Source organism: Mastigoproctus giganteus, chromosome 5, assembly GCF_048544385.1.
Source record: "Mastigoproctus giganteus isolate SK-2022 chromosome 5, ASM4854438v1, whole genome shotgun sequence".
Classification (NCBI taxonomy): domain Eukaryota; kingdom Metazoa; phylum Arthropoda; class Arachnida; order Uropygi; family Thelyphonidae; genus Mastigoproctus; species Mastigoproctus giganteus.
The window spans coordinates 213,104,804-213,128,442 of NC_143579.1; the positions used below are offsets into that span (position 1 = coordinate 213,104,804).

At 34.6% G+C, this 23,639-nt stretch overlaps 1 protein-coding gene across 1 annotated transcript in view; it reads right to left on the reverse strand.

Annotated features, from left to right (window-relative positions):
- LOC150086084 (latrophilin Cirl-like) overlaps nucleotides 1–23,639 on the reverse strand; it is a 132,459-nt gene that overhangs the window by 79,407 nt on the left and 29,413 nt on the right. Inside the window, exon 3 of the mRNA XM_090374791.1 lies at nucleotides 2,105–2,297. Within this exon, the coding sequence (XP_090230917.1) occupies nucleotides 2,105–2,297 (193 nt within the window). The remainder of the gene's footprint in view (nucleotides 1–2,104; nucleotides 2,298–23,639) is intronic.

The following is a 23,639-nucleotide window of genomic DNA, read 5'->3' on the forward strand; positions in this document are numbered from 1 at the left end:
CAGCTTAATTTCACTGTACACTATTTCTTCATGAATGTTATCAATAAAAATTACACTGTCGAAATGTTTCTGTAAATTCATACGAACCATTAAAAACAAATAAAGTATTAAAATTAAGAATTAGAAAAGGGCAATGCTCTACTGCAAAACAATCAAAGTGGTACAGAATACAGTACTTTGTTTCATGGAGTAATTACACTGACAACTACATAAACTAGACAAAACAACAGCAGTAACTAAACATGCAACGTGTCAGAGTTTAAGAACAAATTGGGATGTTATGTAATCATCCACTGCATGTGAGTAAAACTGCAATAAAACAAAAGGGCAATAACAAAAACCAAAGCACTGATTACAATAAAATTTGTTTCATTCAGTGTTTTTATATTGTAATCGGTTGTTTTATTGTAATTTGTACATGAATACATCTTACTGGGATTTCATAAAAGAGATGACATTACTCAAGATCACAATAAGCAGAAATATATATACAGGTATACGTTCGAAATGTCATGCAATTAATGGTTTTTTAAATTGAAAAACAGAAGAGATTAATAGTTATGTTTACAGTTTTTTTCGATAATATCCTTTTTTTTAATTTTCAGCAGAATTAATAATTTATAATTAAATTAGAATAAAACAATGTTAAAAAACACTTCATTTTTTAAATATTTAATTTAATAAAAAATATTTTTTTATTTTTAATAAAATAAGTATAACATATAATAATAAATAACTTTAATAAATATAAGTATTGCAATCCAAGGAAAGATAAAATGTTGGTATATTCTGAACAGAATTAAAGAAGGAAAAAAAAAAAAAAAAAAAAAAACTTTTCTCAGAAACTGAAAAAAAAGTTTTTGTCACCTTACAGGTGCTGCAGTATCTCCTTAATTGCAATTGGGGCCAATGCAGGGTTAAGGGCAAAAGCAGAGATAAACACAGCAGCAGGTATCAATGATTTATAATCAGTTGATACCACTGACCGTAGCCCCTTATGTATATAGTCACTCACTTCGGTATCATATATAGTACAAAGTATTACAGAACACATGTTGGTATAAAGTTAGCTGTTGTGATGGGGATGCTTTAATGCACACCACCTTTGAAGTAGTTCTCTTCTCATTGTACTTCTATCAGAAGTGCTACTTTTTGGAAGCAGTCCTTCAAATACTATAATTTTTCAGTCAATAACTCCATCACAGCATATTTCTAACACTGGCTCTATGAAATATGAAGTTACTGTAGTGATGACAGTGTTTTTGTAAAATAATATGATGAAAAAATGAGTTATTAAATGTATTCACTTGAAATATTTAAAGTATTTTTTCCGACTTTTAGTAAAATATTAATGCAAAACATTGTATTTGAAATTAATCTTAAGTGAGTTATGTTGGAACTGTATTGTTTGCGATGGTGCATGGCTTTCTATAGACTTTCAAAATCAGGATAACTCTACCTCAAGTACAGGTATGCTATCTTCCCTAAGCAATTTCCATTTGAAGCACACCTCTGCTACGACACCTATAATAAGCAGTCACTATAGCACCTACTTATTACAGGTGCAGTGCTCACTTCAATTACAGCCTCAAGCCATCCCTGAATATTCTGCCTCCTCTGCAGACTTAAACCTGCATCCCTTAAGGAGCTGTTTCATTCTGGGAAACAGGAAGTAATCAGTAGGATCTAAATCTGGAGAGCAGAGCAGCTGTAAAGGAACAGGAACGCTATGTTTAAAATTAAACAAATCTTGCATACCTTTACTGGCTTCACAAGCTGAGCATCCTTTATCTGAGTCACTCATTACAATGTATATTGCGTGTATCTGCACACAGACAGATATGAAGATGCATACAAGTACTACATCCTTTGGTGTCTATTTCAAAAGTTCCGAAACTCTGAATCCACCAAATAAATATGAATAATTGAATTGATAATACAAATAGTGAGGAGCTTGTGGAAGTGGGAAGAGTATGTCAAATTATGATCTTGTTTATATACTCATTTAGTTTGAGGAATACAATATAAAGATAAGTATGAGTTTTAACATTTAAATACAAAACATGTAATTTGTGAATACTCAATAATTACCACTGAACCTTACCTTTGTTGCATCACTCGAAAGGAGCGATGAGACATACAATCCACACTCCAATCCAAGACACCGTGTTCATTACAAATACTAATACTGAATCGTCCATAATTAGCACGGATCAAATGTATTAGATGGCCCTCTTCACAAGATATATGTAATGTCCCACCCTCGCATTCGTAAGCTGTTCGATACCTTGGTCTTTCTGTTAAAGAAATAAATTACTCATTAATATAAAATATCCACAAAGCTAAGGAATATTTTTATTATTATGCAATATGGCTCAATAATATAGTTGCTACATTGCACATACTGATAATATATAGACTGTGCATGTGCTAAGTCAGACAAACTGTTGAATCTTGTGCTCTGGTGTCTGTCTGTTTTATTAGCTTAATATTGATTTTTAGAGTTTATAACTTGGCAGCTCATACTTTTCTATTAAAACTGTTGTAATTCATTTTCAAGATTCCATTACTTTTCACTCTTAAATACATCATCTGGTCTGCTGCCCCAACTTTGAATATTCAGAGGCTTCTTGGTATGGAGTACTAGATCTTAAGGTAACAGAATAAAGTTTAAAAGGTGCCCTTCATGCACTATCAGCAGCCCTCCGTGGAAATATCTCAAAAATCCAAATTCTAGGCAAAATGGTTGCCTACCCTTTCACTCCTGGTCTACAGCTCTTAAAATGACACAAAAATATCAATCATAAGATATAATCAGCATCTTAACTTTTAAATACATCATTGGATGCACTGGCACAGGGTATCTAATCCCAGCTCACTGCCATGTAGGCATAAGTGCCCCCTCACACCAAGTTTAAAACTACAATGTCACAAAATACAGTTTCACACTGACTTTTAAAAATATCTTTGGTATTTAACAGTATAACTATATAGTTTATAACTATAAACTTCCATTATAACACTCCCACTTAGAGCACTCCTTTCTTCTGGTCCCATGATCAATCCTGTGAAGTGTGGAATGTCCTGCTTATTAGTGCTCTTTCGGGCTAGTCCTTTCAAAAGCACTATAATGGGAGTTCACTGTAGTAAGAATGTTATTAATGTTAAGAATTAATTGGATTTTCATATTAAATAATATCTAAATTTAACAAATTCAATTACTGTATTTGATGGCATATAAGAGGCACTTTTTTTCCAAAAAAATGCCTAGAAAAATAACCCTGTGTCCTATACGCGGAAGTCAGCCCTCTCTCATTGGCATCGAGGTGAGTGGACAGGCTGTATTTTGCCGTTTGGTCAGAATATTTTCATTTCTGGAGGATAACGAGACATCCTAGGATACTTTTGTATTCGCAGAGTTGTTTGGAATCAGTTCAAAGAAGTTTCAAAAGCCAGGAAAATGCAGGAAAAGCTTTAGAAGGCAATGGAGGCTTCAAGATTCTTCTTCAGGTTTCTCAATAGTTTGCTGATCGGCGGGCCAGTTAGTTCTGTGAAGTCGTTCGTGATGTTGAGTGTCTCTGTGTATGGTAGTGTACTTTAGTTGTGTGTGATGTGACTATAATCATGACAATGAATTGTTATCATTGTGGGTGACTAAAAAAAAAAAAAAAAAAAGATCGGTGTTATTAGTATACCAGTTTTGGCCTGTTGTGCTGATGGCACAAAACTACCACCATTTTTGCCGTTAAAAACGTTTTTACTGGCATTATTCCTAAAAAGTTTGTAATGAAAACTGCCATGAGAAAAGCGTTAAGAAAATTTATTCCAGTTTAATTTATCTTCTACTGGACCAAATTTAATGAAATTTTGCACGGAGCTTCATCTTAGCTCTATACTAGAGGAAAAACTTTCAAACCTCTGAAAATTGCAATAGTTTTTCCATGATAGTGGAAAATATGAATGTGTGATCAAGGAAATTTTCTCACGTAATAAATGGTGGTGCTGGTCCATCTTAAGGGAACCATCTCTTCTCATTTGGGACCAATTCAGAGCCCATAAAACTGAAGTCATTAAAAAGAGGGTGAGGAAATTGAATACACAGGTAGTTGTCATTCCCGGTGGACTGACAAGCCTGCAATCGGCTTGTCTTTGGATGTGTCCATAAACAAGCCATTTAAGCAAAATATGAGAGAACAGTTGAACAAATGGATGGGAGAACCTGACCATGACCTCGCACCCACAGGAAAAATGAAGAAGCCCACCACTGCACAGGTGTGTGAATGGGTTAAGGAATCTTGGAGAAATATAAGTGGTAAAATAATTATAAAGTCTTTCAAGAAGACCGGAATTAGTAATGCCCTTGATGGCACTAAGACATTGCATTATTTGATGATAGTGATACCAACATTAGCGAGGAAGAGTTTTTGGGATTTGAAGGCAATGATTTTTTTGGTTTTCAAAATGACTGAACTTTCCGTTTGCAGAACACTAATGTTTTTTACCATTCCTCACTGTCTTTTTGTTCATTTTCAATTCTAGTCTTAGTTTGCTTCATATAAAATATTTTCTAATGTAGCTAAGATTTGTTTATTTCTCTTTTATATTGCTGTATTGGTAAATTAATAATAATAATTAAATAATATATTATTATACAGTATTAGTATTTTTCTTGCTGTTCTGATCATATGTTTAGGATGAGCTTTTTTCTACTATACACATTAGAATAAATATTAAATACCTAAATATACTAAAACTTTTTCCCCTTAATTTTCCTTTCTAAAATGGGGGTGCATTCTATATGCCCATGTGTCTTATATGCTGTCAAATATGGTATGTTTCAAAAAATGCATAATTAGTGGTAAGGAATAGCCATTATCCTCTTCCCACAAGAATCCAAGCAGTCCTTTAGTGGTTTATCTGTTTTGTCCCCTCGAGTCATAAAAAGGTTAGAAATCCCTGCATTGGCAGACTGTTTCCAGCTAATAGGATAGCAATCATCATCAAGCTTTCTATGAATCCCACCCAAACAGCTCTCGGGAAAACAAGTTCTATATGAAAATTATCAACGATTTAAGTACACTTTGCCATAAAGGATACAATGCTGTACTGTTCCCTTCAGTTCTGCTCCAAATTATTCTTTTGTAGAATTTAGGGTACTAGAATACTTTGGACTTCCACATTGTACCCTCCACCAGTGGACTGAGAGCAGACTATTTTTTTTTTTTTTTTTTTTTGCCCCTAAGACAGAAGTATCTTTGGGAACAATGAACTTTCACATATGAGGTTTTCTGGGAAAAAAGCCTCATCATGCCTGCCTTCTCCTTCCAATTCTCCTTTCTCTAACTTATGACAGTTGTCCTGCCCCCCTCCCCCAAAAAAAGCAATGCCTTGGCCCAGGACAGATGACCCACTTGTCCAGCATAAAATAATTCTAATTCAAGCATACAAATAAAATTTAATTCTGTACGAAATATAAAATGTAATGAATCATGTTTTCTCATTTTTGTTTAGTTTTAAAAAAAAAAGAGAGAGAAATCAAATTTAAATATACTTGTAAAGGACTACTAAATCTATGCAAGTTGTTGTTTTTTTTTTTTTAATCTACAGTATTAAACTGCCTTCCAGATTAAAGGAAATTAAGATTAGTATGTCTAGGTCCCCACTAATTTAAAAATATGCCTTTGGACAAATTCTAACATCTGTATGCATACACATAATGGGATATTAATTATATTCTATGTCTGTCAACACTGTAAATTGTCAAATATAATATGTTCTGTGAATATTTTGCATCATAACTGATTTTGTGAAGCATGCATCATTTTTACTTTTCCCTTTTATGTCTCTATTTTACTCCATCCTCAACAGATGGAATTTCTTTAAAAAAAAAAAAATCCCCTCTATCCATTCTATTAAAATCTGGTATACTTTCAATATTCTGATTACATGCATTGGCTGAATGGGCTGATCAATCATCCCCAAAAAAGGTCGTGTAATCTTAATTTAAAATCTCCATTATCTCCAATATTGAAATTAAGGCTCCAAAATCATGTGGCATTGAGAGACGACCATTATATTACATCCCTTAAGGCAATTGCTTTGTTTTGTTACCGCAGGACATAATGCCTTCTGTAAATGTCAATCAGTGCCACTTACCGCCTCCCATCAGTGCTGCTGGACTGTTGCCACCCCCGCGCAATCCTGACAGCTACGAGAACGTGAAGTACACTTCAACTAAGTGCGCTAGCCATAAAAATAGAATGTCACGAAAACACGCCGCTTTATCTTGGCCCCAACCCTGGCCCCCCTACAGGGCAGCCACAAAGCACGCTCCGCTCTTGGCGGTCCCGTAGAAGACCCATGTACGCCGTATTCACGGCAGTGGCCATTACTCAACCATTATTTCGGAACTCAGGAGGGTGCAGCGAGACAACAGATCGCCCCTGGGACTGTCAGCCTGCTTTCACTACGTCGGCAACGGGTCAACGTGCGAATCCGGTCTTTTATTTCGGAGCCGCTGTTGGCAGCACCTAGTACAGCAGCAATCGGCCTAGTCCTGTCAAAAAATGAAAGTTGAAAAGCTGCTTACCCTTCTCTTCTCATTTCTCTACCCATCACTTTGATTATAGCTTTCGATTTTGAAGACATCGAGGAGTTTTTGTTTATTTTATTTTCATAAATATTTTTGAATACGCAAATCATTCAAACAGGAAACAAATATAAAATAAAAAATTGAGTTTCACTTACAGTCGCTTACCGCAGATAATAATCATGTATTAAATTTGATATTTAATACTATCACAATAGATGTAAAGGGAAATCTGATTTTTTTTTCTATGAAAAACAATTGCAAACAGAAAATTTCTATAGAGAAAATTTAGATTTTGAGAAAACTTGGAAGAGCAAATTTTGTTGCGCTCAAACTTTGCAAAGGCAAAGAAATTTTGAAAGCGTCGCTAGTGCACATAGCATTTTTGAGGTCATTAACATGCTAAATTATTACCTGATGCGATATAGAAAGAAAAAAATAATAAATGCCATACTTAGCTCCATTTAGCATATTGGATGTCAATAACTACCCATTTATTCCATTTTCATTCATATAGTTCGCCAGAAAGCCAGTAGATGGAGCGACAGTTTAAATATATGCAGCACTATATTGCCGCTTGGAGCGAATTTTCATCCTCTCCCCTAAAAATAAAATATTTTCTGAAATCTGGATTTTTTTTTTTCTCTTTCTCTCTCTCCTTCAAACTTTGTGTTGCTTTTATTTATTTACATGTTGACATTTTTTTTAAGTTTACTAAAATTTAATTATCGGCTGATTCCACAGTCATCAAAGTCTTTTAGAATCGTTCAGAAAATTATTAAAAAAGAAGTCTTCTTAGAGTTATTCATTTCGTCTGATTATGAGAATTTCTATCGAGTCCTAAATTATAATGCCAGTAATCGATAAACTTCCTTTAAAATGAAGTTTATGGTAATGGTTAACTTGCTCAAATGTTAAATGTCGTTAAATCAAAAAAATTAGATCAGTGCATGACGACATGGTAGTCAATAACGCATGAATAGTTTTAATGGAAATTCCACTCTTTTTGATACTAATGATGACGACATTTTGCAGTTGGTCAGCACCCGTAACCGAATGCCTTTAAAAAAAAAAACAGCATTTTCGTTAGACAGAGACGAGGGCCCCCTCATTGTTCTCTATAGACTTACACGGGAAACCCGGTTACTATTATTGGGCAAGGAACTCTCTAACTATTCTTTATTATTATTATTAAACCTATAAAATTATTTATTTTGCCAATCCATATATAAAATCCACTGATTCACAATATATTTTTTGAGTTGAGATCCACTAATCATGGCTCAACCAAGTTATTGGCCCTAGTTGCCCTATTTGTTCAAGTGTTAATTCGATCGTTCTAAACTGGTATTATCCAATTTTTTTTTCCCTCGTTTCTAATAGATAACAACACAGTGTATTGTATTAATTTTGGAACTTGCGTCCTAAATGTGACAAAAAATAAAAATAATGTATTTACACATTTAATTTAATTTATAATTTAATTTATGTAGATATAGTTGTATAGTGAGCAACTTAAATATATAATCAATTTCATTAACAGCATTACGTTTAAACAGCCTCTCTGTAGTTTTACACCCTTGTTATATGCAATTATTTTAAAATGATATACTTGGTGAACAATCTGTTAAAAATACCACACTTGTATTGTGCGTAAGGACGCACAACAGTCGTCTGCTTATAAAAAAGTAGTTTACAGTTGAAAGGGTGGAGATGGTCCTAATCATGTTCCAAATTGTAGACAATAAGCAGTTTTGATTGTAAACTTTGGAGAAGCAAAAGCATCGTTCAAAGTAAACTGGGCCAGAGTTACGGGCGGATATTCGCGCATCGATGTGTCAGAGCTCAGCTCGGGAGTCACTAAAGATAGCGTCTCTCCCGGGATACCAATCAGACTAGCATTGGCCTTGATATTACTTTTGTTTTCAAAATTATCGCTGATAAAATAAATATAGTACAACACTGAAAGCGAAAAATTCCTAAGAGAAGACTGACAATCCGAAAAATTATCTGAAATGAAAACAAGACACTATTTTAAATGAATTTATAAAAATTGAAATACAGCAATTTCATTTCGTGCAGTAGTGAGTAGAGACAAGTTTAGGTGAATTTAGGCGTTACACTCATCCCAGGGTAATTATTGTTCACTACAACCCATCGATCAAGAATGGAAATTCTATGAGTTATTTGTCAGAGGGGAATCTAGTATGTACTTCACAACGGATAGTCGAACCTCTGCCTTTTATTATCTCAGATAGCCGCCGTACGAGTGGTGAGTAACGAGGGTGCATAAGCACACGTTCCTTGAGTGTCCAGGATTCAATTATGTGACTGCTAAATAAGGTGCTGTTCGTTGTATTCTTTCTATTTTGTGAACTCCCTTGACCGTGTGGTCATCCCGGAGTATAAACCGAAAATTTGTTAATCTTGGTTCGGTCCTTATGTATTTATATTTATAAAGCAACATATACTGTACTTGAATTTTTAAAGTTGCATTTCAACAAGACAAAATAAATGTTTTGTTGAAATACAACGTAAACATACTATAAGTCAAAAAAAATAAAAAAATAAAAAATAAAAAGAAAAAAGAAAAATGGTACAACACAAAATGTATTCTGTTCATCACTGTTTTAATTCCCTTTTATTTCAAGGAAAATTTGTTTCAAGTATAACATTTTGAATCCCGGAAAAAATAATACAAAAAAATACCTCTGAAAAATATACCCTCGGGAAAAATTCTTCTCGAAGAAATAATAAATGAAAATTTTAATTATTATAAAGAAAAGTTTTGAATTTCTGTGTTAACGGTACTTTTCGATGTTTGCATTATAATATTTTACATTTTTGTCCTTATAATTATTGTTTGAAGGTTATAAAATTATGCACAAATGTATTTAATGTGTTAAATAGTTGTATATGAATGATATTAATTTAACATATGATTTCAGTGCTGTCATAAAGTTACATTTATTAGTACTGTATACATGTATTAGAGTATAAACAACATGTCATAAGTTGTATTACAAGCAGAACGGAATTTATTTATATTATACATCATAATATTATAATTACAGTTTTCATTTATTATTTCTTTGGGAAGAGTTATTCCAGAGTGTTCTTGTTTTCCGCCTACCTACATTTTATATTAGCTATCATATTCTCAATTATGAACTACCTCCACTTTTTTTGAAGCCAACGCAATAGTCCAAGAAAAAGGCTGCTTTAACTTTTTTACCAAGAAATCAACTTATGATGTAATTTCATTTCATTCTTAGTAATGGCCTATGTTCAGCGTACATCTTTGATCCTTTTGTTAATAGAACAGGATTTCGAAAAATACAAAAATGTAGTCCTCATAGTACAAAGAACTGCTCATTTTTGAGAACCCTGTGCTTAAGAAAAACAAGCAATTATAAAAGAAATTAAAAACCAAAACCTGAAGTAACAAAAATTCATTTTGCAATTGGATGAAACCAAAAGGTATACGAGCAACAAAAACTCAGTTTTGATAACAGAAAGATAAAGATAACAAAGAATAACCAGGGCATTTTGTACATCGTGGGTGCAAAATGCATTTCTATTATTTTGCTTTCAGAAGGAAATGCCCAATATTCTTTTCTTAATTTCGTTGGAGCAGTTTTACCATCCAATTATACAGTTCTGGTTCCAGGGCAGTTTACAATACAGAGTAAAAAAAAAAAAAAAAAAAATATATATATATATACAGGCATACCTCGGTTAACGTTACCTCTGATAACGAAGCTTCGATATAACGAAGTCCGCAATTTCAAGCCCCATTTAACATAAAAAAAAAATATTCCAGTTTAATCACCTGAAATCTAAACAAACTGAAGAAATTACGGAAACCTTTGGGGCTTCTCGTGGTTGGTTCGAGAAATTTAAAAAACGGGCCAGGATTCATAGTGTAAAATTAACAGGAGAAACTGCAAATAAGTTTCCAGAAAAACTAAAGGAAATAACTGAACGTGAAAATTTTCCACCAAATTCGGTGTTCAGTGTTGACGAAAACGGTTTGTTCTGGAAACGGCTACCAACAAAAAGCTTTATTTCTATTGAAGAAAAATCAGCTGCTGGGTTCAAAGCAGCCAAAGACCGTTTAACGTTACTCTTTGGATCAAATGCCTCTGGCGATTATAAATTAAAATTGTTATTAGTTTACCATTCAGAAAATCCGAGGGCGTTAAAAGGTAACATAAAAATGAATTTACCTGTAATATGGAAAGCAAATAGAAAAGCTTGGGTTACCAAGAGTTATTTACTGATTGGTTTGTTAACCACTTTTGTCCTGAAGTAAAACGGTATTGTCAAAAAAACAACTTTGAAGAAAAAGCTCTTTTGTTGTTAGACAATGCTCCGGGACATCCTACTGATCTTCACACGTTGGACACATGCATTCCTGTCAAAGTTGTGTTTCTTCCAGCAAACACAACTTCCCTGATTCAGCCATTGGATCAGGGAGTAATAGCATCATTTAAAGCTTATTATCTGCGTCGAACATTAAGCAATTTAACTGAACTAGAGGATAAAGAGGAAATGACAGTTAAAACTTTTTGGAAAAACTACACCATTAAAAACGCAATTGAAAAAATTGATAGTTATTGGAAAGAAGTCACTAAGAAATGCTTAAATGGAGTTTAGCGCAAAATATGTCCAGAAGTTGTACTAGAAGAAGAAAATAACATCCAAGAAATTAGAAATGAAGTTATCCAGATGGCTCAATCAATAGGTTTCGAAAATGTCGATGAAGAGGATGTTAGAAATTTATTGAATGCAGAAGATGATGGTTTTTCAGTGGAAGATTTAGAAAATCTTGTTAGCAACGAAGACAAAGATAATGAAGACGAAGTTAAAGAAGTTCCTGCCGAAAAAGTGTTAACAACCAAAGATTTAAAAAGGTGCTTAAATGACATTGAAAAGGTTTTAAATTTTTTTAGTGAAAATGATCCTGATTTAGGAAGAAGTTTTATTGTTAAGCGATCAGTGTTAAATGCAGTAACTCCGTATAGGTAATTGTTAAATGAAAAAAAAAAAGCATAAGCAATCAACTTTAGACTCATATTTTAAAATGAGATTTCACTTTGTATGTAAGTTGACTGTTTATTTAATAAAACTTTTCTTTGTTCGAAAAAAAAGCTTTTCATTTTCTTTAAGTGGGAACGTATCCCTATTCTGGCCATAGTATTTTTACCTCTGAAAACGAAGTTTCGCTTAACGAAGTAATTTCGTGGAACGCATCCTATTCGTTATTCGAGGTATGCCTGTATATGGTAGACCAGATGTAAAATAGCTGGCGCTTGGCCGATGATTAATATTGAAAGTATCTATTTTATAAAAATTAAATAAAGGGACAATTAGTATCATAATAGACACATTATGATACTAATTAGATACAATTATGGTTCTTTGATATGTTTTATGTTCAGCCTAAAAAAACATGAAACTCTGAATTCAATGCGAACGCGAGTACGCGATACTCCTCTAGCACCTGTCAAACAGGCCTCGATTCTAATTCGAAATCGCATTACAAATAATTTCTCTTTCAGTGACACACAAGATCAATGTAGGACAGCATGAGGTTCGGTATATCGTTGGTAAGAAATCGTGGGTTTGACAACCCCGTTGATACCATGCCAGATTCACACACTTTTGTTTGGAGGAGAAATAAAAATTACATTTTTTTTTGTTGTTGCTAAGTCGTTTTTTTCTAAAATCAACTAACCTGTTGGTCAAAAAATAACAGCTTACCACTGCACACGATCGCAAAAGAGCAACAGACTCTAGTGAGCGTCAGATTTCGTATTTTCACTTTTTTTGTGAAAATATTAGAAATCAGACATCATTGAGTTGACCGTACTTTGAGATCATGATTAATACGGTAATGTCCTTGTGCTGCTGTCTATATCAGTCATGCCTAACCGGTACCCTTCAAAAATTTAAAAGGAATTCAGCCCTATCACCGAATTTTGCTGATGTATGGCGCCCGTTCTCATAGCACACGATCGGCATAACTTAATACAGCACATAGTTAAATATAATTTAGTCGATCTTGGAAATCATGGGTGGTTCTTACTGTATTTTCTGGAGCTAGTAGGGGAGTTTGGTTTATTTGTTGAACCTTTCTGTTTGTAATATGACTCAGCAAAGGGTAAGTTTAGATCATCAGTGAGTTCCTTATAATTGCAGTAGAAATGTGAGACTGCCAAGTAGTGGAAAAGCGTTATTATTTTTGATTTTGTGTGTTAATTCTACAGGCTGTCGTAGTTGTAGAGTTTTAGCCGTTGTCTTATATATATGGCGCAATATGGTCTTATCCACGAATGTGGATTAACTTTGCTAGTACCTAAATTAGGTACTAACAAAGTTAATACCTAAGTTAGTTAGTAATTGTACCTCCGCTTAATAACCAAGTTGAGTTCCTAGGAAACCAGTCGTTAAAGCGAAACGTTCTAAGCTTTCCTGAAAACTTAACACTTTACTATCATTACATAACTAATAAATGTGAAAATATTATTGATATGTAGATAATATAAAAACTAGTATGGACATTAAAACATTAATGCCGTACTCATTATTCAAAAAATAGCTTAGTCTCCATCATTAAATGAGATGTGGACAGTTAGGGGCCTTGCTTTACTATCACTCTATACATAATAAAATGAATAAAATAGCCTAAATAAATTTAAGGCTGAGCTGGACAGGCATTTGGAACGAATGGAGGGATGAATTGGGAGGTTTTTTTTTTTTTTTTTAAGGCTGATGCATAAGCTTGCTTTCTTGCATCGTATGCCTCTACTAATGCTAATAAAATTTGTTTGAACTAGTACGGAAGAACTGAATAATTACAAATATCTTGTTTGTTGTTTTTATTTATATTTGGAATTTTTATAATTTGTTTCTGATTTTATGAAGCTTGCCAGTTTTATAAGTCTTCGGTAACGGCTAGTGATTCGATTCAATAAATCGACTAATGTAACTAAATAATTTAATGATCCGAGCCGTTGAGTGTTCAAAGAGTTCCACGTCCAATCTTTCATAGGAATCTCATGATTTCATTAAAATAAATTATTCTACTCTGAAAAGAAATCATTAAAGAAACCACAGACTCACTCTATGCACTGACCTCTTGTAAGAAAATAATTTTAGAATAAGCTGTTTAAAAGTGTTTATGATTAATATACTCTAACAAGATTCATTCTGCTTTGAAAGGTTTTTTCTCCCTAACCATTCTAGATTTTTTAACAGAAAAATTGAGCGAAATTATATAAATGAGAGATGCAAATTAAAAAAAAAAAAAACATCATCGATAAGAGAATTTACTGATTAAGTAAAAAAAAAATTAATAAATAAATAAAATACAAAAATGTCTGTGGACACGAGATCTCATGTGTGTACCTTCTTACAACAAAACCGTTCTTGCTGAAATTGTGAGGTCTGTGGAGTGTAAAGAAATTATCATAAAATATATCCTTTAAAAAAATCAAAAATAGCTCGCAAACAAAGTGAAGCCTTTGAGAAATTGCCACTAATTACCCTCGGAAAAAAGTCCGACCCTTTTAAAGAAGGCAATATCTTTCGTTTATTCGATAAAACTTTCTTCTTCTTATCCTTTGCAAATGCCCTTAACACATATTTGGAAATTTAATGTACAAATGGCCACAAATAGCTTCAGAGATTGCGTTATATTTTTAATCAAGGTTAACAGGGATATTAAAATTCCAAGAAATCAAATAATTCGCGTCATTGTAAAATGGGAAATTAGAAAAGTTGCGTTGGATGGGGTCTATCGGAGTGGAATGACTTACGGTAATGGTAATGCGACTTTTGCATTGAATGCAATTTAAAGGGAGAAAAAATTTCTAAGACTTTTAAAAAATTGGATTTAAAATAACGAAACGAAGTGCTTTTGTGCCTTATTTCTAAAGGAAAACATTAATTTGCAATATGTTTAAATGGTTAAGGTCGAAGATTTCGCATCTCAAGCAATTTATGTTTGTATACAGTTTGAATTAAATAGTTTTAAAGACAAATGCTGTATTTTCAGTTAACGGAGAGAAAGAAAGAAAGAAAAGTTGGGGTGTTTTCAATGTACTTTAAAAAAAAAAAACAATAAAAGAAAACAAGCGGTAGGCCGATAAGTATGCATTACATTTAACCTAATGTGATAATTTTTATTTAGTTCGTCCTGACATGAGGGTGTCTTGAAGTGTCACGTGCTTTTAGATTAATGGGTTCTCCGCACTGCGGCTGGGGGAAAGTTGATTGATGTCAGTGGATTAAATGAGAAATAAAACAAAAACAGTTGGACAGGCTGCATTTTTAAGCAACGATAACATTTTTTTTTTATTTTGTGGAGAGAAAAGGGGAGAGAGAGAAAGTGGGAGAAAGATTAAATGAGGCAGATCGGAGAGAAACGTAAGTGCGCTATGCGAAGTGGCAGTAGTGCTATAGTGAGTCAGCAGTCACACTGCATTACCCTTATGACAAAAGAAAATGTTTTAACTTTTTATGCTTCCATTTAAAATATTAAACAGGATAGTCAAATGACAGAAGTGGTCATAAAACATCGTTCTACACAAAAACTTGCGGGATAGTCAAGTTTAACTTCTTGGTTCGGCTGTGCGGACCAAATGAAATGAGTATTCATTGTATTAATAAGCTTCCTACATTGAAATTCAACAAAGAACAATGCCTTATATTGTATAGTAAGGTCTCGGCGACCGGATACAATTAGAAGTTTTTATTTTCCACGCTACCAAACTCATCATTCCACTGATGGCTAATATTCAATTAGGTTAGCCTTTTGAGATTATCTTTATTCAAATAATATGTAATCAAGAGAATAATTAAATAAACAGATAATATCATCTCAATATAGAATTAAAAAAGCAGTTTTAAATAGAAATAGTACAAATAGAACGTTGCTGAAATTTATGCGTAAACAGCCATATTGCAAAGGTAAAGCCCTAAAGAATTAAGCTAGAAAGAGGATTTCAGATTCCTCGCCTGAGATGAAACTATCTCAGATTCCCTATGGATACTATTTTATTATTATATGAAAAGGTAGAAGACAAACACCGAAATCTAAACAGGTAGTCAATAGGCGAAGTTCTAACAAACTCAGCTTTTTGAATGAAAAATTCATTAGAGCATTGTTTGTTTGTTGATATTACGGTGTATTAGAAATTTAGGTCATAAGGCGCTAGTGTTTTATCATGTCTGTACAAGAGTGTTGTTATGGGCAGTGTGGACTGAGAAATCCGAAATAACATACACTACTGCTGCTGCCTGAGATCGGCTGACTACCCTAATTGAAGAGACTTGTGGAATCTCACTCTCAAACGAGAGTCGAATTCAAACACCTCCAAACCAATTACAAGTGGCGAAACCACTTTACTGTCATAAAAGACTTAGAACTTGACGATCGGCACTGGTTGTATACTGTGTAAAATAAATGAATAATAAAACGAAATTATTCATTAGTTTGGGAAATCAATTTATACAATGGTTTGAGAAACTAATCTATAATGATGACCCTCCTCCTTCCAATTGGGACCTTTGGCAGGGATGGCAATTTCAGCAGACCCAAATTATGGTCGCCTCCCAAATCAAAGGCCCTCGTGGGTAACACAATTGGTAGGTCCGTCGTGCTCCCCACACCGGGTAGAAAAGACTCGAGTTCGTCGTTGATGACGAAAGGAATTTTTATGAGACTTTTTCACAACTTGGCGAGTTAGTCGGTCTCACGCGAGAGTAGCATAGATTTTTTTTTCTACTGGAAACTTGGGTTTTCGGTCCAGCAAACAGAATATTGACTTCAGAATACATGCAATTTACAGACAATATACATGGAGCAGTATGGCCTTAGTAGCTGATGCTCCTAAAAATAAAAAATAAAAAACCTACTACTACCAAATCAAATTTCGGAGAAAGTATAGTCTATTATTCAAATTAATAAGAAGAAAAGTTTTTATCTACGCGTCAATCCTAATCACGGATCGTAACCACATATTTGGATTAAAATGAATCCAGTCGACAAAAGTTTCCCCTTTAGGCAATAATCTTTTTTTTTTCCCTCTTTTGAAACAAAGTTAGCCAAAATGGGTCTGCTTTGTTATTCATCCTGCACAATGCAATGTAATAAGTTCAGTTTTTGCGCAATTAATTATCATAGATACAGTCAGATGCGTAAATATCTATCCTATATCAGCTCTATAGAATGCTGTCCAGAGAAAGGCCGGAGCATAAGAACTATCCTCATACCACTCATGAAACTAAAACTACCAAACTGTCAATAAGACCACAGCGAGAGGGACCCAGCTTCTGTTTCTGCATGGTTTTTACAAGACACCGGGGAGGGAGCAGAATTTTCAGTTACACCATTGCCTCACACTTTCTCCAATTATCTATTCTTAAACAGATTTTTTTTAAGGTTTAGAGTATCATTCATGCACGTGGACGCACACAGTGCACAATCATCAACGGATGAACTTCAGAAAATATGTAAATATTCTGAAGATGAGTTTTTCTTCCGACTTTAACGAGTATTTGGACAGCTACCTCATGTTAAGTCAATCTCTGACATACGAAATCTTTACAAAAAGACACAAGGGTAGCATAATTTATAGTTTTGTTGTTATCTAAAAAAAAACATGGGCTCCACCGAACTGTTGCTGACGTCTTCATTGTTTACGTCTTACTTGTGATGACATCATACCTGCTCTTCAAGATCAGGAAATTTAGTCCAATCATTCTTTCAACAAGTGTTGCATTTATTGCATTTCCTTCACGAAAATTTTGGCAAACGTGTATTGTGAAATCGCCTTCCAGAAACGCTTTCTGTTCGAATGATTGTGGCCACCGTATTCGCTTGGACTTTATTCCTTGTGATTGCGTTCTGTAGGAATTTCTGAAGGACCATGTCTTCCATGTGCCTTTCAACAGTTATAAGCGGAAATTGAAGCTGTCATCAAAGATATTGATGAAGACGCTGTCTGCAATAGTGGAGAGCTCTGCTATTCGTTCACAAAGGATGGTAGAAATAGGATGGTCCCATATTGAAAATGTTTTCTTATAAAAAGACTAAGAATTATCAAATGTACTATTTTCAGCTCTGATGCAATGAACGATATTGCCAGTCAAAGCTAAAAACTACAGCTACTGCGTAGTTTTGTTAAGGCATCCAGGAAGAAATAATTAATAATTTAAAAGATTTCAAGACCAAAATTGCTAGGCTTTTTAAAATCTAAATATTCGGTTTAAGTAAGTTGCTAAACATTGTATTTTAAATGTAATGTTTAGTCCTTTTGCGTGTATGCGCATACCCACACACTGAAGGTGAATCTACTTAGATTCATCTGATAGCAGTCAAAAGTTAACACTTTTTGATTCCGAAAAATGAAAAAAAAATGAAAAAAAAAATCTGCGTTTTATTACGCCCATACCCAGCAAGTTTCTCGAATGAATATATTTAATAAAATAACTATATTTGCATGCAGTGAATTTAACTAATCGTGAATCTCTATGACTATGCCATGGTTGTTTGTAATAAATTTTAAAATTATCCTAAGAAAGGTTTATTAATTTGCATTCCTTCCTCAACAGTCGTAGATGACATCAGGAAAAGGGGTAGGGGAGAGAAATAGAGAGAGAGAGGGGGAAGAGAGACTACAATGGATCTAAAGTGCTGACGCATTTAGAGGATATCGAAAAAGATGTGAAGGGAATATGCTGGGAGCTGTCAATAGAGATATTCAACACCTTTGATCTGTAGAAACAGGAACAACAGCTCCGTCACGTAAGTGACTTATACCTCTCTGGGCTGCTTTCAAGATAGCTTTGGTGAGGATACCACTATGCAAAGATGGCATATCATCGATATGAATATCGCCGGAGCTCAATTACTTAGTGACGTTCGCGAATACGCTTTAAGGGTTCAAACGCGAGGGGAGGAAGTGCACCAGTTTGAAGGTACACCGATTTAATATCGGTCTTTCCTAGCAAATTCTCCTTTACTAAGAGTCGATGTCATGCGAGGCGTTCTAAGGCAGAGATTGGCAAGTGAGGTCCGAGTACCTCTATTCGCAGTCTGACTTTAGGTGGCTGCAAACAGTCTGTTTATTTAGAGTGATAAACAGGCTAAAAAAAAGGGAAAATATTTTTAAAAATGAAAGCAGAAGCACGTATAAATTAAGAATGAACAGAAGAAAATGTTTAGAACGATACTGTCAGAGTCGCATCTGATATCAGTTGTTGATGACAAATGTCCGACTTTTGGGGCATTTACCAACGGCACATCCCAACACCCTTAAAGGTACTCCTACTCTTCAGGTAAAGAATAACAGGTTTAAAATCTGCTACAGATTTCATCCTTTTATTATTTTTTTTATTATTTTATTTTCATTATTTTGATCCTTTCTTAGGATCAAAATAATAGACCTCCAAGAATTCGCAGGACAATTACAGGTTTTCACTAGTTGAGCTAATTCCGTTCTTATGTCTTTATCCAAATGATGTTCCCACCTGTCATCTGAGGCCACAAACAGCACCTCTAACGATGCGTCTGTGACATGTAGGATCAGAGAAATATGCTGATTGATGAGCTTAGATGTGTTTGTGAAAATTTTACTCTAATATATATCTAAATATTTGTGTGTCCTATCCATCTCCTAATTTGTATATATCCCAACTATATTTTTATGTTTATATACGTTTATTTAAATGATCACGTACATTGTCGTCACATACAATCCTTATTCATGTTTTATACATGTTTTTACTCTTCCTTTAACTTTTGTCAGGTCCCTGGTCTCCTAACCATGGCGGATGCACGTTGTATCTATTTGTACATGGATTAGATGTGGGCAGTACATCTCATGCTTACTACAACACAACAAATATTTTCTTTCTTATCTAAGAATGTACACACATATGAATTGTAAGAGTTAATAGGTATAAACACCGACCAAAAAAACACGAACCTTTATTCAGTATCGAATCAGACCGCCTTTGTTTCGAATAGCAGCAAGCGTGCCTTTCTACAGGGTGTCTCAAAAATACACGGCATAACTTCAGGAATGAGTTCCTCATATGTAGACAATAAAAATATTTTATATCAACATAGTTCCGGAAATGCTTGGTTTCCGAGTTTTGAAGGTCTGTCTATGACACTTAACTGTTCATATTACCTTATAGTAATTGTTCAAAATGTCCACGTTCTACCTGAATACAGGCCTCACATCGACATCTCATTGACTCACGAAGACGATGCCAAATTCCTGGCATTTTTCGTATTGTCTCACAACCTGCCACAATTCGATTGCGGAGAGTTTCCACATCAGCTACTGGAGTCGAATACACCAATGACTTTAAATGGCCCCATAAGAAGAAATCTAGCGGGTTTAAATCAGTGAGCGTGGAGGCCAGGCAGTTGGTCCACCTCTACCTATCCACCGACCAGGAAACCTTCGATTCAGGTAATTGCGGGCTAGGTGGCTGAAATGTGCAGGAACGCCATCGTGCATGAAGTGTGCTTGTTGATGAATGATCAGCGGCGGTGTCGTCCAAGAAATCAGGCATGTTGCTTTCCAGAAAGTTTCTGTACGCCTGTGAGTTTGTTTGGCAGTACATGGGGCCCAAATAACTTATCACCAAAAACATCCGCCCAGACGTTGAGGCTGAACTGCTGTTGGTGATGTGATGGAAGAATTGCATGTGGGTTTTCCTCAGCCCATACATGCTGATTGTGAAAGTTTTGGATTCCGTCTGGTGTGAACTGTGCTTCATCTGTGAATATCACTAAGGCAGGAAAGTGGGGAGTTGTACCGCACTGCTGCAAGAACCACTGGCAGATCATTACTCGCGCAGGGTAATCTGCTGGTGACAAGGCCTGTACCCGTTACAGATGGTAAGGATACAGTTGGTGTTCTCGCACCACTCTCCAAATAGTCGAACGTTGAACAGCCAGTTGCATTGCTATTCTGCGTGTGCTGATTCCAGGAGTGGCATGGGCAACGTCCAAAATCTCCTCCTCTACTTCAGGAGTCGTAGATCTTGGTCGTCCTCTATCGGCAGCACGAGGTGTAAAGGTCCCATGTTCACAAAGGCGGCAATGGATACCTTCAAACGTTTTTCTGTCTGGACATCTTCATTCTGGGAACCTTTCGTGGTACACGACGAGCCTCCAGAGCATTGCCGTCCGCCAAACCGTACATAAAGTGCATATCCGCTTGCTCCTGATTTGATTACACTCTCTGCTTACCATCAGTGAAAAACAAAGTTTATCGTAATTCGTCTGACTGCATGACTTTCTTTCATTGCTGACGTTCTCAGCACCACTTGAAGCGGATTTTTCTGGTTCCCCCCATCTCTCTCTCTCTCTCTGGAACAAGTGGCTTCCAAACGGGCAGGCGATTGCTAATACCCAATTTCTTCAATTCCCTGCGCATGGCACGTGTTGAAGTAGGGCAGTTCTGGGCTTGGTTGAATTCAGATGTAATTTGCTGCACACTGGATGTCCTATTTTTCCGTAAAGTCCTCCTTAGAGTGCGAAGGATTCGCTCTTGAAGTATTGTTTTTCTACCACATTAACGCCTTTGGGTTGTGAAAGAACCGCTTGCTTTCCAATCATTAAAAACTTTTGAGAAACCAGCTATGCCTTTCTTTTCTTGAATCGTGGCTCCTGTTAAACCTGCAATGAGACCTTTTTCAAAGCCTGATATAGATCACGTGTTTTCCCCATTTTGACTTTAGATTACTGCAGTCGAACAGCCTGTGCAATCTTTATACTCAACGAGACAACGCGTCATCACCCCACGTCGGTTTTCTTTGCATCTATTTGCATTTATTCTCCTCTCTGTGACTATCTTAATACAATGATTCGTATTTTTTTGGCCAGTGTGTGAATGCTGAATCAAACACAAGATTTGTTAAAAATAATTAATGCAATTAGTTAAAGTGAACAGAAAAACAGTGTGCCTTATTTGTTTGGAATTAGTTTCACTTGCACGTGGCTACACCCCAGACTAATAATGAACAGCATGGACCAACCATTTAGATCAAGACTGCAGCTATAAAACAATATTTATGAGCACACCAATCGATGTTTACAAAACCTATCGAAAAGTTCAACCTTGTAATAGAAAAAACACCCTTTTGTAGCTGTAGCTATGTATTTCACTAAAAACATGAAAATAAAATTATAATTACAGAAATATAAAGCGTGATTCATTTATTTAAATATGGTCCAAGGACGATTTTGTCTCCATGCAAAAATTTCCCTACTCATACACCTCTGACATTCTTGAGTTGTCAGATATACAGTATTCGAGAAGAAACTAATAACCTAATTTTCATTCTTTTCTTTGATATTTGCATATCCAAAACAAATACTTAGCATCGTTAACGTATAATTTCCACTCTTCTTGAGGTATTCATCCCTAATTAACTGGTCACAAGCATGTAGAATAACCCATTTAGACCTGTACAGCACCATTTCAGAAGGGTTGAGAACGAAATAGCCTCATCGTTCCTGCTTAAGGATTATGCACCTAAAGTAGCTATATTTTTAACTGGTTCTTTGTTATCAAGTGTTACCTCCCGGCAATGTTTGCTTTTCAGCCATAACCACGTTATATATAAAATTTGTAGGTAATTAGACACGGGAAGATCCTATAGAACATTTTTTTCTCCCTTAATTGTGTTTCAGTGTACAGTTTATAGAGAATGAAAGAAAGAAAAGCGAACGATGCGAAAAAAAACTGGTTTTCAGAAGCAATAAATACTGTGATAAAGAACCATTAACAACAGAATCTATAATGTGTTCAATGTGTAATTTAAAGTCTCCAGGTGATGCTTTTGTTCCCTTAATTATTAAGATATGTAATAAATGAGAAACAGTGCCCATTTCCCTTGACAATATTATGCGATGCTGACTACTCTGATTTATTCGGTTCTCATCTCTGATATAAAGAGAATGTATAATTGCGATGTCTTTTGTTTACTTTAAATAATACCTGTTATCCCATGAGACAATATCTAGTGATTCCAGCTGCGTTTAAGTAGAATTTAAAATAAAATAAAAAAAATTATAACAAAGGAGTAGGAAAAATGTATTGAAGAATAAAAATGCATTATTGGCATTCATTAATAATAGCCAAAATGGTTTTGAAAACATTCTCCAGAAAATTTTCGATTTTCTATCGATAAATATAGCAAGCCACCAGATGGCAGCACAATTGGCGATATTTGCAAATTTATAGAAATTAACGTAATTTAAAATAAAATTTAATTAAATCACGCCCACCTATTATTTATTATTTTTGGTTGATTTTAATTAACATAAGGAGGCTATATCTTTTGTTTTTTTAAAGTAAAATATTCCTCCAAACATTGATAATAAAACCAGCGAAGTATATTTATTTTTAAAATAGTCAATTTATATTTTTCTTTAAATACTGCACAGCACTGCCCCCACGTGGTGTGAATGGAACTAAGAACGAAACCAACTACAATTATAAATTGATATCTATACTGTTAATAATTAATAATAAATGTGAATAAATAATATTTCTTTAACTAATAATAATTTACTTATTAATTCATATTAATTTATTTCAATAGCATTATTAAATGGAGAATACTAAAGTTATTTAAAAAAATTAAAGTCACTGTTACATCAAATGCTATTTATAAGAATTAGATAAATACATTTCCCTTAATATTTGATATAATAGGCACCCTGGCATGCAAATTCTGAATATCCAAGCTTGTCCAGTGGGATAGCCCCATCTCCAGTACTCAGGATAGCAAGTCATCGTTGTTTAGAACTTTAGATGATTCTTTGAGATGGCACTTAATGTATCAAACAGTGTCGTCTCGGCACTGTGGAAGCAGTTTCGGGAGATAGGAACCATTACAAGAAGAGTTAGAACCCTGCGCTGTCCCGTCATCAATTATCTCTTGAGGTTGCTGCGGCTACAGGTGAAAACATTTCCAACCAGACTATGTTAAGAATGATCAGTTCAAGTGGATT